At 38.1% G+C, this 15,631-nt stretch overlaps 3 protein-coding genes across 3 annotated transcripts; 2 read left to right on the top strand and 1 right to left on the bottom strand.

Moving 5' to 3' along the window:
• Window positions 1–53: 53 nt before the first annotated feature.
• Window positions 54–2,237, top strand: LOC116915396 (testis-expressed protein 10). Its single transcript, XM_045168709.1, has 6 exons — window positions 54–397; window positions 457–819; window positions 885–1,284; window positions 1,355–1,675; window positions 1,753–1,878; window positions 2,068–2,237. The coding sequence occupies exons 1-6, from the start codon at window positions 164–166 to the stop codon at window positions 2,100–2,102; spliced, it is 1,479 nt and encodes a 492-aa protein (XP_045024644.1). The 5' UTR covers window positions 54–163; the 3' UTR covers window positions 2,103–2,237.
• Window positions 2,238–2,954: 717 nt separating this feature from the next.
• On the top strand, window positions 2,955–7,071 carry LOC116915360 (ubiquitin conjugation factor E4 B). Its single transcript, XM_032920459.2, is given in 11 exon segments — window positions 2,955–3,114; window positions 3,177–4,013; window positions 4,015–4,141; window positions 4,144–4,373; window positions 4,463–5,002; window positions 5,067–5,263; window positions 5,416–5,605; window positions 5,669–5,833; window positions 5,910–6,318; window positions 6,401–6,588; window positions 6,652–7,071. Coding segments are annotated over 11 exon segments (3,204 nt in total). The 5' UTR covers window positions 2,955–3,090; the 3' UTR covers window positions 6,949–7,071.
• A 733-nt stretch (window positions 7,072–7,804) lies between these two features.
• On the bottom strand, window positions 7,805–14,798 carry LOC123469609 (calcitonin gene-related peptide type 1 receptor-like). The gene is made up of 13 exons (XM_045168676.1): window positions 14,258–14,798; window positions 13,541–14,002; window positions 11,272–11,623; window positions 9,943–10,138; window positions 9,726–9,870; window positions 9,585–9,652; window positions 9,419–9,507; window positions 9,309–9,357; window positions 9,149–9,227; window positions 8,985–9,070; window positions 8,872–8,908; window positions 8,626–8,769; window positions 7,805–8,043 (listed from the first exon to the last, which is right to left on the bottom strand). Exons 1-13 carry the CDS (start codon window positions 14,261–14,263, stop codon window positions 7,945–7,947), a joined length of 1,812 nt encoding a protein of 603 aa, XP_045024611.1. The 5' UTR covers window positions 14,264–14,798; the 3' UTR covers window positions 7,805–7,944.
• Between the last annotated feature and the right edge of the window lie 833 nt (window positions 14,799–15,631).

The raw sequence follows: 15,631 nt of genomic DNA, 5'->3' as shown, positions 1-15,631 counted from the left end.
TTCGATACGGGACGCGCGATGCGCAACTAACGTTATTCAACGAGGCAACGTTGTCTGGGTAGCAGAAGAACCGAAAGTCCGTAACCAACAACCAACAAACCAACGTGTTTGTAATTTAATTGAGCTACGAATTAAAAAAATCACGTGTTAACATTTTTCTAAAATGACCAAAAGCACTAAACATAAGAAAGAGTTCCGTAAGGAAAAAAATAAAATAAAATTGAAGCTCACGTTTAAAGCCGAGAAGAGTGGGAAAAGAAAAAAAGGACAGTTGCTACCCAAAGGCTTAAATGTGACAGATACAAGCTTTAAAAGTAAGAAAATAGTTTTGCCTGACCATTTACGACCCAGCGAAGATAGCGGAGTACCATTAAATCACAGAAAGCAAACATTTAAGGTAATAGATCATGTAATTTAATCAAACCTTCACATAAATAAGCACAGTTTGATTAACAGGAGCTTTTAGCCCACATGGGTCATTTCAATGCCACTGTTCAACAAGATGGTATAAAGGGGATGAAGGAGCTGCTTGTTAAGTTTCCAGCTGTACTTGATGTTTCTCTGTCATCCCTCTTGGGCAAAGTGTCAGAATTAATGTCTGTGCGTGATGCCCCAGTTCGAAAGTGCTCACTGAAATTGCTGGAGCACATTATTCAGTCTACATCAGCTGAAAATATTGCTCCTTTTTTCCCTCTTCTTAATGCCCGATTAATATGCTGCATGAATCATATTGCGTTAGATATTCAAAAGGACTCTCATTTACTTCTGGACATCCTTCTCAATCATGTTCCTGGTCTGGTTTCTACAGTCACCATGCAGGTCCAATGTTTCATATTAATAACTTTGAAACTTATCTGCTAACATAATAAGCTTTTTTGTAACAGATTCTTCCTAACTTTCTGGAACAGATCTCTTCTCGAGATGTTTCGAAAGGTGATAGACGCGTCCTGACGATTAATCCTACTCAACGGCTTACGTCATTGAAATGGAGGCAAGAAGTACTTACCCGTGTCAATCAACTTCTTATTCTACTTCTTGAGAAAAACCAAACAGAGTATCAGTGGAACACCGTAGACATTGTGTTTGATCAGGGAAAATCTTGTCCCCTGTACATGAAAAGAAACTTTGATGTTAGACTAAATATTCAGAAGCCAGGCCATTTGTCAGTTAATGATAGCAATTCACCTAGCCTCCATATTCAAGGATTCGCTTCTCAGATTCTTCCTCTCCTAATTGAAACGTGGGTTGAAGCCATGGCTAGCGAGCAGCTGAATAAAGATCAAAGTACGTCCCTAACTGCTTTTCAAGATTTGTTATTTATCGTGTTAGTAATGAGCTTCTCTTTTGATTTTAGGTTGCTCACTTATTGGAATAGAGAGTATCGCATTATTCACGTGCATCTCCAATGTGATGTTCACGTTGTTGAGTATCATAAAGCAGTCAGAAAATCATTTGGAGTTGTTGAATTGGTTCCAACTTGAATACGGGGAGTCGCTCATTCGTAATTTCATTCGTCCATTCCCATTCTCAGCTCGGTTAGAATCTAGCCGTAGCAAGAAGCAGGCAATAGATCCCCAATGCCGTGACCAGAACCTCATACTTTGTTTTCTATGGGCTCAGCTGGAAACGAAAAGCGCAGCAAAGTGTGCTGAACTTGTCTTTCAGTATCTCAGTGGTAATAGTTTTGCAACAAAATCTTGATGAGAAAAAAACATTATTAATTTCACATTATCTTTTCTCCTGAACATCCAGGTCTACTTCAAGCCCCTGATGTTCAATTCGGTACTGCGGCTATTGAGCTCGATAAGTTGAAGGAAATATTTTTTGATAAAAAAATCAAACCTGCAAAGAGGAAGCTTCAGATCAGTAGCATAATAGGTATGTTTGTTTTTCTAAATTACATGATTCACCCGTGAGAGAGTGCATTGGTTTATTTATTCATTTCCAATTCGCTCCCTCACGTGTTCAGCTCTATGTTTGCAAATGTACACAAATAGGAACATAATTGATTTTCATGCATTCTAAACGAAAACTGAGCTCATTTTATTAAATTTACTTATTTTTCAGATGCGATGAGGAAGAAGTTACCAAAAGGAAGATGAAGTACAGTATGCAACTCCCAAGACTTTTTGGCAGCGCAAACATGCAGCAAATATTACTATGTATGAACCTGCGCGTTTGGCACGTAGTTGCCGAGTAATGCAATCCTTCTGCTAATAAAGATAAATGGTTCAAGAGCTGCGGCTGAGTTCGAGGTTTTCTATTTAATACTGCAAGTTCCTTGCAGTATTCTTTTGGGACGTTCAGCTCATGTACGGAAATTCTTGCAGTTTCTCAAGCGTTCCCTGTAAACAACACTCGAAAGCGGAGCCAAGCGATCTTCTATGTATAAGTCACCCTATGATAAAGGGAAATATATTGAATTCTTTCTAGTTTTTTCTGTGGTACCATTTAACCGCAAGGAGCCAGAACACTACAAGGTACATTTTTTTCAGAAATGATTCTGTTAAAAGTTGCCTCTCTACAACTAATAAAGCATGTGAATTTTATGCTTCTATCGTAAGATGGTCGTGTCTTTTCAAAGTATAAGTGACCGTAAGACTTGCTTTGCACTCATGGTGCTCCTGTGTGTTTGTAACGTAGCAAAATGAGGCTGATGTTACACCTTTTTTATTATTTTTTTATTTTTTATTACTGTATGCGCGGAACCTCGTCCACATAGATAAAGGTGTGCAAAATCCACCTATACATGGCTCAAGGTAAAACCGTGCGGCTCATTATTTTTCCGTGGGTTCATATGCTTATTGACTTGGGCGTAATAATTTACCGATAGCATTTATGTAAATCATAAATCTTGTTTAATTCTTTGACTTTTTACTGTTTACGTATCATCGAAAAATAATGCAAACGTTTTTAAGTAATCGAAGTGCTAAGAATCGATAAGTGACGTATACCACTGTATCGGTTTATTCACCACCCCTAACAGCCAACTCTGGTGCTTTCTTTATTCTTGTTCGAATCAGCTGGTTTGGTGATACAAATGACTAGGCAAGATTGTTGATAATTTAAACATTTGGTTTGTGCGTAAACATGAGTGAACTTACTCAGGAAGAGGTAAAAATAGCCCCATTTTCCAAACATTTTCGTTTCTATTATCTTTACTTTCATTTATGCAGATACGTCAGCGTAGATTGGCCCGCCTTGCAGTCATGTCCGCTGGAGTGGGTCCACTGAGCAGTCCCAGTTTATCTCCAGCCACGACTTCAGCAGAACCGAGCAATGCTCTTTTTATGGAAAATGGGTCCATGTTGTACACTCCCTCCACACCTGTTAAAAACTATCCAATGGACATTGATGGATCTACTCCACGTAAGATCGAAGCAGTGGACATGGATACTACAACACCACGAAAAATTGAAGCCATGGACACTGATGAATGTGCAATCACTCCATCCAAAATCCAGTCTACTGCTGACAACTTTTATACAGAAAATTTCCTTTACTCAACTGTTACAAGAATTCTGCGTATTTCCTTCCAATCAGAGAAGAGCTGCATAATTTTATCTTCAATTTGGCCAACTCACCCTGTTTTGACAAGCATAAGCTACATGGATAGCAACTGTGTTACCCTAACAGTGAGCAACTTGATTATGGAAGCATTAGACCTAATAATGTATTCTGTGGACAAGCCAACCCAGTTATTTCAAGAAGGTTCTCAAATCAACTGTCTCCAGTACTTGATTGATTGCTATTCAAGAATGGAAGAACATGAGAAAAAATATTCCAAAAAATGCAGTATCTCCACAGTAAAGGAGCTACTTGTGAACATCAAAACTGAGCTCTGTTCTGCCCTTGCCCTTTTGTTGGAAGGCTTCCTCACAGAGCCTGTCAAGAAGAATTACTATAATATGCTTTATGAACATCTTAAGAGGCACACTTTACCTTCTGAATTTTTCTTTGAGCTGGTTCATCATCTGGAAGCAGATACTGTACGCTTTCAGAAAATATTCTCACCCCTTGCTCCTAGTTATAAGGAAAGAATCTCAGAAAGGCTCAGTGTCTGATAGTTCTCATACAGCTGCCCTGCAAGTCCTCTGTGATCTGTGCGAGTGCCGGACTGGCGCCAGTTCCTCTATACGACCTTTTGCAATCTCATGATAAAGCTGGGTAATTGGCTTGTGGAACCACTTACTGAAGCAACTGGTCGTGAGTTTGCAAAGTTTACTTTCCTTGGTCCGTTCTTGTGTACTTCACTTTTCGCGGAAGATGACTCTCGAATCGCCGAAAAATTACAGACTTCAACAAGTGAATCACGCCCAATGGTTTCGAGCCTTCAGCAAGAATTGGAGCTGACGCGCAACCTGCTTCACAAGGTAATTATTAGTACTAGGATCGTGTGGTCTGTGGTTGCTTTGTTTTTGTTTTTTTATTTCTTTAAAATTGACTATTTCTTATATTTCAGGTTTTTTATGCGCTCTTGGCCAACAGCGGATCTCGCGAATCTACACTGCAATGGATCGCAATTGCACTTAAACGCAACGAGAAACGCTCTATGATTAATGTTGAATCTCGGCTTGTCGCCGGTGACGGATTCTTTCTCAACCTTGCTGCCGTCATGCATCAACTATCACTCAAAATTAAACTTGACAAGGTGGATAAATTTTATCCATTTCATCCCCAGAGTCGTATTTGCAGTAGTGTGGCAAACGAAACCAAAATCAGAGTCAATTCGCAAGAGAGCCAGCAATGGGTGGAACAGCTTAACCAGCCAGAATCTGGCCACGTTTGGCAGGAATGCAAGTTTCCTACCGAGTGTTGGTTTATGACGTTACATGCCCAACATTTAGCTTATTTGCCGGCTGCTCGGCGTCATCAGCGAAGGATGCGCGCTCTTAAAGACTACCAGAAGCTGGTTGATGAGATGCAGAATACCGAAACGGAGTGGAGCCAAACACCAGCCGCCCGTCGAAACAGGGAACTTATTGCCATGTGGCAAGAACAGGTGGGTCTACGGTTAAAACTTGGTTATTCCTAACTTATTTTCGATTTCATTTTGTTTTTCTTAGGTGAAGAAACTTTTATTAAGCAAACCATGCGCTGAGGCCGGCCTGATGGACGAAAAACTCATCAGCAACTACATGCATTTTAATAGTATGGCTGCAGAATTGGAAATGCAAACCCTTTGTCCCGAGATTATCTTCGCCACAAGCAGCTCAACTCTTCCATCGAAAGCTACAGCTCTATTTGCGAACTACCCGGAATGGTAATGAATAGCTTTAATGCTGTAAGATTTAATCGAACAGTTAATGACGATGGCCCGTAGGTTCTTTGCTTAGAGAGAGCACACAAATAATTGCAATTTCGCACGAGGTATTGTACGCGGTGTCCGTTAACAAAATTTTCTTGTCCGTTTAGGTATGTGGAAGATATTGCCGAATTCCTTCTGTTGGCCCTGCAACATATGCCCCAAATTGTTGCACGAACGATGGATCAAATGGTCATGACGTGGTTGCTTACCCTGGTTTGTTCAGCCAATTGTTTCAACAACCCCTATCTGGTAGCCAAGCTGGTTGAAGTGCTCTTTATGATGAATCCCGCAGTCCAGGTATATTGCCTTTCCCCTTATTTATTGTATTAGAGTACGCTAATGTTACCACTGTTGACATAGCCTCGAACGGAGACGTTACACGAGCGATTGTTGACTCATCCAATTAGTCAATCCTCTTTGCCTCCGGCTCTGATGAAATTCTATGCAGATGTAGAATCCACTGGAGCAGCATCAGAATTTTATGACAAGTTTACAATTCGATTTCACATCAGCATCATATTGAAGGTTTTTATAAATTTCCTTAAAAGAAATAATTGTTTTTTAATGGAGTTTTTATGTCATTTTTTCAACCTGTCTCCAGAGTTTATGGCAAAGTCCAGTCCACCGGGAAACGGTTATTCAGGAACTTAAATCAGGCAAACAGTTTGTCAAATTTATCAACATGTTGATGAACGATACCACTTTCCTTCTGGACGAAAGCCTCGAGTCACTACGAAGGATTCACGAAGTTCAAGAAGCGATGGAAAACCGCGCTAGCTGGGAACAACAACCCGAGGAGCAGAAAGAGACGCGATTGCGGCAGCTTGCCACCGATGAGCGTATGTGTAAATCCTACTTAACACTTGCTCGTGAGACGGTTGACATGCTTCATTATTTGACGCAACATGTACCCGATCCATTCTTGCGTCCCGAGCTGATTGATCGGTTAGCAGCGATGCTTAACTTCAATTTGCAACAGCTCTGTGGGCCGAAATGTAAACATTTTAAAGGTATGAATTAATCACAATTTTAATTTCAAATAGATTTTGATATTTTCTACGGCGTGACTAAATCCACATTGTATGGTTGTAGTGAAAAACGCCGATAATTACGGATGGGAACCTCGGCGCGTGTTGGACCAACTAACTGATATCTATCTTCATTTGGACTCTGATGTGTTCGCTCAAGCGCTAGCAGCGGATGAGCGATCGTTCCGTTTTGAACTCTTTGAAGAAGCAGCCGTACGCTTAGAGCGAGCTCTAATCAAAGCTCCCCTCCAAGTACGTGGCGCGTTCGATACTTTTAAAAGTTAAAAACATCATTACGTAATCAATTCTCCTCAGATTGCACACTGGAGAGAACTTTCTGCGAAAGCGCAGCGGATCGTCCTTCAAAATCAAAAGCGCGAGCTTGATTTCAGTGATGCACCGGAAGAATTCCGTGATCCACTGATGGATACGCTAATGGACGACCCCGTCTTGCTCCCAAGCGGAAAGGTTATGGATAGAGCCGTTATCCTCCGTCACTTGCTCAATTCGTCCACTGATCCATTTAATCGGCAACCCCTTACTGAAGACATGCTGATGCCTGTTGAAGATTTGAAGCTCCGTATTGTGGCTTGGAAACAGAAAAAGGAATGAAAGGTAGATTCTGTTTCGAAAAATTTCGATTGTTCGGCCAATATTTAGTTAAAAGGTTTTTCATATTGTTTTCGAATGTAATAAATCTTGTTTATTGCGGGCAAAATACAAAAGTCTTAGGTTGCTGCTCGGATGAAGGTTAAAATTCTGAAAGCGTAATGCATATGCAGTAATGTGTTTCCGAACTGTACTTTTTATTTAAAAAAGTTCAGAACAAAACTTACATATTTTATTGAATATTATAGAGTGTAGTGAAAACATCAGTAATAAAGGTTAATGAGACAAACACATACATACAATTTCACTGTAACAAATTAGATAGTCAAAACTTTTGTTATAAGAGATATTTACATTGGAAAAATTGATCCGCTACAGGTTTGGTGTGTTTTGACAAGGTATTTTATTATTACTAATGCATCAATTATTATTCAACAACAAAATCTTAAAGAATGTCATTTTAATGTATTCAAAACAGTTGGAGAGAAAAAAGAATAGCAAAAAGACATTTAAAATAGCAAAATGGTTAATGTGTACAAATATTTTCTGATGAGCATACAGTATATTTAACTTAACGAAGCCATGCAACAAAATTATTATTTTAAAACTGTCGTAAATATGCGTGATTAAAATAGACATTAGTAAATGAAATTCAGTTCGTTCCGTTACCAAAGCAAGTTTCGCCGTAGCAAGTATTGTTTTCTTAACTTTAACATTTAGTATCATTCTCATTATCATTGTTGAGATGAACAGATTCTTCATTGCCGTTGCAATGGGTTTCTGGCAATATGGTTTGAAGTTTCTGCACAGTGGAATCTTTCTCTTTCGTAAATACGCTGGCTCTTTCTTCAGAAACGTGAACAGGTCTAATGTTTATTGTTATTTGCTTTTGTCGAATATTGGGAGCGCAATCCGCAAGAGAAAAATGGGTGGAAAAGGTGCTGCGACCAAGAAAAACTGAGCATCCTATACTTCGTGTGCGTCCTCTCTCGTCCACCTTCACGCGTTGACTTCGATCCGTCCTTTTTTTGTTTTACTATTTCGAAGACATCGGTTATCTTTAAAACGTCGATAGGAACGCAGCAACAGGTAGTGAACCTGCAAAACGAAAAACCTTGGTATTGCTAAACAAATACATGATTTGCATTCATTAACGAGCATATCGAAAATTAAATTTATTTTTACTTGGAAATCATAGTTTATGAGTTATTCAAATTCAAAGGGGTTGCGATAAAAGCGCTTTGATTTTGATTTATTCAAAACCACTTGATTGAAAAGAAAACGGATGTTTTATTCGGAATCAGCGGTTTATTTTGTTTATAGTAGTCTATAAATTTCGTGGAATTCCAAGTAGAAATTTAATTCCAAACTTTTGTTGGAAAAGTCGGGCTTAAAAAGTCAGGCTTAAAAATTGATTGTTTCGACTATAGCTAAAATCTAAATATTGGAAGTTTTGCATGATTTAGATTGAAAATTGTACAAGGATCACAAAAATTGACTTCGTTTTTATTGTGAGACTTATAGTTATGGAATTATTTTAATTCAAAGTGGTCACACCGAAAAAATACCGTTCCACTTTCTGGTGTTTGATCAATCCCATTTTCCTATGGGACTCAAAGTCGGTAGAATTTTCGTCGACGGTATCAATTTTTGAACGTATATATTAAAGGATGTAATTACCTCGCTATTTCCGTAGCAGAATATAATAGCGACCAAACACCCTTGGAGCCCGTCGAGTAAAGCGTTCGCGTAGTGATAAAAATCGATCCAATCGCATCCGCCCTTAGACGGTCGATAGATTGTCACGACAAAGTGCAGACCAAACTGTGTGTATGAAAATAAACCCCGTGTTAGACTATCGTTGAATTGATCTCTTATCTAATTAATGTAAGTAATTAAATGTTCAATGGATAACGCACAAATTACCAGAGGAAACAAGACGAGGGTAGCACGGACTGCTTTTCTGGATATAGAAGTAAATAGGACATATAAGGCAAGAGTAAGACGTTGTCATTAAAATATTTATTTAATAAACCGACCTGAATTGACTGGGTTCATTAATGCTCGTCGAACGCAGTTTCATTACCAGTATTCGAATAATGTTTATCAAGAAGACCAGGTTCATCTATAAATGCAAGCGAAGGCTTTAATTCTACTAAATCTGAAATGAGCGTGTTTCATAGATGCGTATAGAAAAACCTACAACTAGCGAAAGTAGACAAGGTGTATTCAACACCCACTCCCAGGCTTCAATCGGTTCTATCCAACAGCGAACGTCATACCTTACACGATGAAAAAAAAACATCATAAAGGAATATTGAAAACCCGGCCAATCCTTCAATTAATGTGTTTTCGGGACATACCGAATAAATCGAATGAATGCGTAGATTCCTGTAGGAATGAGCGGAAGCACTGAAAAATAAAGAATAATAATTGAAGTAATTGAAAATTGTGATGGTTGCTAAGTAATTACCCCAACCGATGAAATAAAATACTGAAAAACTGCTTTCCTCAGCAAAGGCAGCAGTGATTAAACGGTGCAGGTAGAAGCCCTCACAAAACCTAATGAAATCGGTATAGGGTATAATTAAAATTTGCAATGTTCTTATTTCATTTCCTAATTCCATCGGAATACTCACATCCACATGTAATTGGTCATACGCAAATACTTTAACGTGATCAAAGCCAAGCGACAGAAAAAAGCATTCTGCATGAAAAACACCAAATAAAATCAAAATTTCACTAATTCATCGCATTTCTAAAAATGAGTGCTACAATACCTCATCCACATAGGACTCTTTGACAGAGATATTCGCCAATTTTGGTAGAATAGTGAACACTTTGAAAACGATGACGAGTATCGAGTTCAGCAAAATTGACATGAACATGTTTTTGTGTAACCGGATGCGGTAAACATTTAATTGCCTGTTGTTTTTTTATGTCATAGAAATTTCTGCAATAAATGGCTATGCAATTATTTATCAATAAAACAAATACTTGTAAGAGTAGAAAACGAGAAGGGCTGGAAGAAGCATCGCAACGGAGACAGCGTAAGCGATTAAATGAACATTCGTTCGCTGCCTCAGAGTACCAACAGGACTACATGGACTGTAGTTGGTCTTTTCTGTTGCCGAACCTACATCTCCTCGGCGATACCATGTGCCATCAGAAGTACATACCTTCTCGGCATAACCTAAAAATTTTATTGTTCATTATAGGGAAAAGGCATCCACATTCCATCGAACTGCTACTGACTAACTTTTTACTTTTCGAGCTTTTGCTGATGGAGATTGCATTGGATTTCATTTCAACTTGAAATTACTATACTATAGTATAGTCTAGCTTTGAGAAGACAACTCACTTCGACAAACAAGTTAAAATACAATTTTGTCTTTTTTAAAAAATGAACACAATGGACGAAAACACTTGAAAACTTTAGGTCGGCTACTTTCTGTTGCGAAAACAAATGTATTTCCTATTTCAGTCTTGCGCAAAGCAAAGTATGGAACTATGTCTTATTAAGGGAAACTTTGTATTCAAGAAAACTCAGCTACTCTTCTTTATTGTCTCTTCACGTTTTCCACGTAACTTTTCCAGTTTGGTTGCATCATCCTTTTCCCAAGGCATATAGGGGGTCCACCCTACTTTTGCATTATTTTTGTTCTTTTTCGTATATTTGAATACAGAGAGCATGTTTAAGGCGGAAGTGCAATAGAAATATACGCGTTGCAGTGTGCCGTGTCTTTCTTTCATCGATCAACTAAGCTACTAGAAAATTACCAGGGAGTGGTGTAGACTTAATAGCTTCTAGATTAGTGAGAAAGGGACTATTACTCGAGTGCTGTTGCAACGATCGTTTTCTTTAACAAATGGTTTTATGGAGTGCCAGTTGTCCCTTCAATGACATTGCATTCGTCGAACAGCCTTGCCCAATTCATACAAGCCTCCCAATAGAATAAACGATAATCAACTTTGATTTAAACTATAGCGAATGAGAAAATCATAGCAAATGGATCGAACAAAATATATCCATTTGCTTAACCAGTGTTGATAATGACAATTTCAAAATCAGTAGACAAAATCTCTTTAAAGTAACGGTTACAATATTTTAATAATGACGACTATAAACCTAACCAAACGTTTGTCTTATCCGACAATCGTTCATTGTGACCCATCACAAATCCTCTTCCAGAGTAATCTCAGCTCAGAGCAACTTTAGTTTCATCTTACGTTTTCATGGATCAATTAAACTAAGTTTTAGATGTAATATACTACGAGACAAGTTTTCCCTTTTTTAGTAAAATCATTTTTAGTAGATTTTCTTACGTGAACAAGCGGGTGGTTCTGTCTCGAAGTAGATGTAGCTGGGACACACGGATAGAGCAATTCGATTAGGAATGGTTCTTTCCCAACACGTCCAACCGTCCCATGTAGGAGGGCAAAATTTTGAAACTGGCGTTGACTTGATGATTGGTTGCGAGTGGAAAGCCTTTTCCTCTTCGTTGCCATAATCTGAGATGTTACTTTTGTATTCATCATCGTTTGGTTGCATGGATTCGAGCATATGTTGACAGCAATCGACCGCAGCCCTACAGCAAGATCTCCATTTCTCTTGTGATTTAAAATCAACAAAAGTCAGCAAGAGTTTGCTCCCAGTGTCTGTTTCATTAGCGGCCATCTGGAAGTTGAAAATCATTTCTCAAAATATTGCAGAACATTACAACGCAATGGGGTGGCTAATATGGAATATATCATTTGTAGCCTATATTGGGATAACGGAGAAATACAAGATATATACCCTATTTTTTACCGTAGTTAATTATACATCTATTTTACCCTCGAACAGATATTCCATGGGGTTATACAGTCTCAGCAATCAGTGTACCCATTCATACATCAGAAGCTTTGTCCAGGTGAAAGATAGATGTATGAGGCGACAGATTCAGGTTGAAATCGATACATAATCTATTTCTTATAAAAAATGTTGGTACCTTACTCGACACAATATGCCCCGATATCGTCTTTGACATACAAATTTTAGGCTCTTTGCTTTTTCTTGGCCTCCATTTCTTGGATCTCTTCTTATTCCTGTATGAGATGCGATTACTTGCCGAACTTTACACAAAGAGTAAAACACTTTTTACCGCTGTTCTTCAAAAAAGGAAAAATGCAAGCAGCACTTGCTTAAACGTAGTGGAATTTCAAGAAACGAGCGGTGAAGTTTTCGAAAAACTGAAGTGATTTACGTTACATTATTTCTGAAAGAAAACGTGCACTCTATAGATGATGCTCGTTTTAGCCTTTTCCTCAAAAACCATGTGCAAAAGTACGAAAATCCCATGTAACCTACTTTGTTTAATGGATGTGCTTCTTTTTGCTACTTCTGTGTTGGAACTCTTTCATTTTCAGCAATAGTTTCGATCGTATCTTGTTGAAAATAGCAACAATGCCGTACATGGAAGTATACTATTTCTTTTGATGCTGAGACAATTATAGACGAACGTTAGAAATGGGAAGTACCGTCGTTGGATAGTTTGAATGAGATAGATCACCATCTCTCGGGATGTTGAGGTCGTCAAGAAAAGAGACCTAGAAACTGTCGGAAGCTTTGTACAAAAGCTGTCTTATTTGCGGAACGGTTCCCCAGACTATGTCACATTAAATATTTTTTTTTGAAATTTCCCCATTTTACTCTCCTTTTTTCTGATGCCCAGCTTACAATGTAATCTTATCAACAAATTCAGAAGGCAATTTTTTTTTACCTATACGTGTGCGATCAACTTTTTGCTGCCTTTTTCAAAAAAATGCATCATTCTTTGCATGACGTAATGTGTGTGGCAATACTTATTCTTATATTGTAATAGAAGTTGTTCGTGCTCATGGGCTATCAAGCATTATCTTTAACTTTTATACCTGATATCCTGCCTTTTTGACAAGCAATAACATAGACTTATTTCTTTCGATGGAAACGGTAGCGATTCAAGAAAATATTCCTCATAAATCATAGGTGAGTAGACGTTCTTGCGTGCATTTTATATATGTAACAAGACAGTGAAACGTGTGCCATTTCTTTTTTAACCATAAACTTCAGCCAATTTTGCTAAATTCCAGACTGTGACATCCCATTTTTCACGATCCCTAACCGCCATGTTTCAGTGTTCCGAATTCCCGTTAACTTCACAGCCCAGCCTGTACAACGTCTTTTAAATGAATGTCTTCTAAACTAGAAACAAGTCAAAACTTGTTGTTTTAGTTTTAGTGTCAAACATAAACGACCCTCTTTTTCGAATGTTGGAATGAGATAAATAATTCTTTTTTCTGCAAAAACTTTGTCTTGCGTAGCATAACTCTTATCCAAAATCCGATGAAGATAAAGAAAAACAAAGAAAAGTTAGCGCATATTTTTTTAAGCTAAAGGACTTCTAGCAAAACTCTATACTCTGTGATTTATTCGATTTTTTTATCTTGCCCAGATAGGAGCTTTTATAAGCTTCCTATTTTCGAATTCGTGACAGGGCAAACAAAACATTAAAGTCATGTAACGTTAGTTATTTCCCTAAAGGATGCGGGCCAAATAGAAAGAAAAAAGACTTACCGTTTCATTAAGGACATCATGAGTCAGAAACGTAACATTAAACCATATGTCAGTTTCTATTAGCAGACTCCGCATCCTGACTACCGTGTGGTTCCACTTGCTGTTTTGGCGGAAAAAAGTTGGGTTGTCCGGGATGTATTGATAGCAACGGGTGCAAGTATCCAAAGCGAAGATATCGGTGGGCAGATAGCGTCCGTCCGGAGCACGGCAATAAATGTTATCGTCCGTTGAGTTATGACGACTCTTGATGGATTGGCTTCTTCTCCCAAACAATCTTTCGTCATTTGATATACGTGGAACAATAAATTCGCCAGGCAATTTGTTTGATTCTAATGGATTTTGTATCCGTTCAGTATCGACGTGCATCAGGTTTTCGGTTCCGTTACTTGGAGGAATCATTTCAAACTCGCCAAACGTGCCGGTGCTGATGCTCGATGACATCACCAAATGGAGCAAGACCCACTGTGTCATTTCCCACAAAAAATTTACTAAAATATATTCTAACCTTCTCACGGTATATGGGAAATTGAATGATGTAAGCTACTCCTTTACGAGCTTCTTCTTAAATTAGATTTTAAAATAAATTGTCATCGAACAAATTTCAATACATACTCAGGTGTAAAAAAACATTTGGATTACAATATAGAGATGGACTATGAATGATCAACTCGACAACAATCAGAGAAAGATGCATAATGGCTTGGATATAGAACTCACCATCATAGTAACTGATATTAGCAATGGTTGTCAAATATATGCAGTTCCAGACCTCTTGAGAGACCACCATCTACCTAGGCCTAATCTAAAACGAGACTGTTCGGATTTAGACGGAACGGACTTTCTTTTCTCAGATTCTGAGATTCTCTTGTGGACATGCGCATATTACCACTAAAGTCTTCAACAGAAAATCAGTGTCTATATAAGAATCCACGATTTTCTTGTTTGCAACTATAGGAACGGATAAGAAAGACATGCAGCACAGCGAAAGCATCTGAACGAATCACTGAATGTCTCCTCTTTGAACATTTTACTGGCATTCTTTTTTAGGATTCCGTTGCTCATTTTCAAGCCACGTAAAACACAAACAGTCTCTTTGAGCTTCAGTTGAGTAATGCCTCCGAGACAAAATTGCATTACAAAAAGCAATTTTCGCAATACGGACTGATCTTTTCTTCATTTCCAGCAATTTGTTAGAGCCGTTTTTGGACCAAGATTGGTTCTTGATATTGGAAAAATTTTTATGGTGCCTGAGGATGTTGTTTCAGTCAGATTGAAAAATTACTAGCAACTCATCGTCGCTTATCACAAAGAGATCGAAATTAAATGCAAGAACCAATTTTTACAATTGAGCAATTTTTATTTTAAAGGTGTTTTCTTTCAAATTGGGCTTTGAAATCGAAAGCTGTCTAAAGCATGCGCGGGTTTAATTTGGATTGTCAGCTGAAGGGATGTATACATTGTTAACCGGCTTCTACGAGAGATGGCAATGGATTCAAATTTCATGCGCACTATCAAGAATCACTTGAATGCCATAGAAACACAATTTCTCATTTTAAACTAATGTGAGTAAATCTGAAACAAAATTCTTGAATTTCTTGATCTATTCTGTTATAAACTGTGATAAAACTAAAAATTCAATCTCGTATTATTCTTCGGGCTATTGTCAACTATATCCCGCCCCATCTCCGGCTTTTGTGATATTAAAAGATCTCTTGGATCATTTATAATTCAGAATAAATGAAAATGGTGGATCGTATGATGTTTGGCAGCTCAGCAAATTTTTCACGTATAGGCCACTGTATGATAAAATTATTTCAAACTTTGTATGGTGCAATGCGGAAATATAGACAGCAACCGTCAAATTTCAATACATTTCTTTTTGACAAAAAATTGTGCGGTTAACCCTATCGTTGGAATGTTGTAACGGAAATCAGATGTTGACACATGCAACACGGTGATGAAAATTGGAATGAAAACCGGGTCAGCTAAAAAACTAATTTTATTCAAAAATCGAAATACAAGGATATAATACGCTCTTCATTCACGGGGTCAAAATATAACTGGGACATCAACAGGATGGGTATTATAATT

This window comes from Daphnia magna, linkage group LG2, assembly GCF_020631705.1.
Source record: "Daphnia magna isolate NIES linkage group LG2, ASM2063170v1.1, whole genome shotgun sequence".
In the NCBI taxonomy this organism is placed as follows: Eukaryota; Metazoa; Arthropoda; class Branchiopoda; order Diplostraca; family Daphniidae; genus Daphnia; species Daphnia magna.
The sequence above is the reverse complement of the archived record's forward strand: the minus strand, read 5'-3'. Positions and strand labels throughout refer to the sequence as shown.

What these genes read in the sequence shown, in the direction of transcription:
- LOC116915396 (XM_045168709.1), top strand. Translation starts at nt 164, where the DNA reads ATGACCAAAAGCACTAAACATAAGAAAGAGTTCCGTAAGGAAAAAAAT. An exon ending in TTTCTACAGTCACCATGCAG is followed by an intron (nt 820 to 884) that starts GTCCAATGTTTC and finishes TTTTTGTAACAG; the next exon opens with ATTCTTCCTAACTTTCTGGA. An exon ending in GCAGCTGAATAAAGATCAAA is followed by an intron (nt 1,285 to 1,354) that starts GTACGTCCCTAA and finishes TTTTGATTTTAG; the next exon opens with GTTGCTCACTTATTGGAATA.
- LOC123469609 (XM_045168676.1), bottom strand. An exon ending in ATGATGTCCTTAATGAAACG is followed by an intron (nt 11,624 to 13,540) that starts GTAAGTCTTTTT and finishes TTCAACTTCCAG; the next exon opens with ATGGCCGCTAATGAAACAGA. An exon ending in TCTGCTACGGAAATAGCGAG is followed by an intron (nt 8,044 to 8,625) that starts GTAATTACATCC and finishes TTCGTTTTGCAG; the next exon opens with GTTCACTACCTGTTGCTGCG.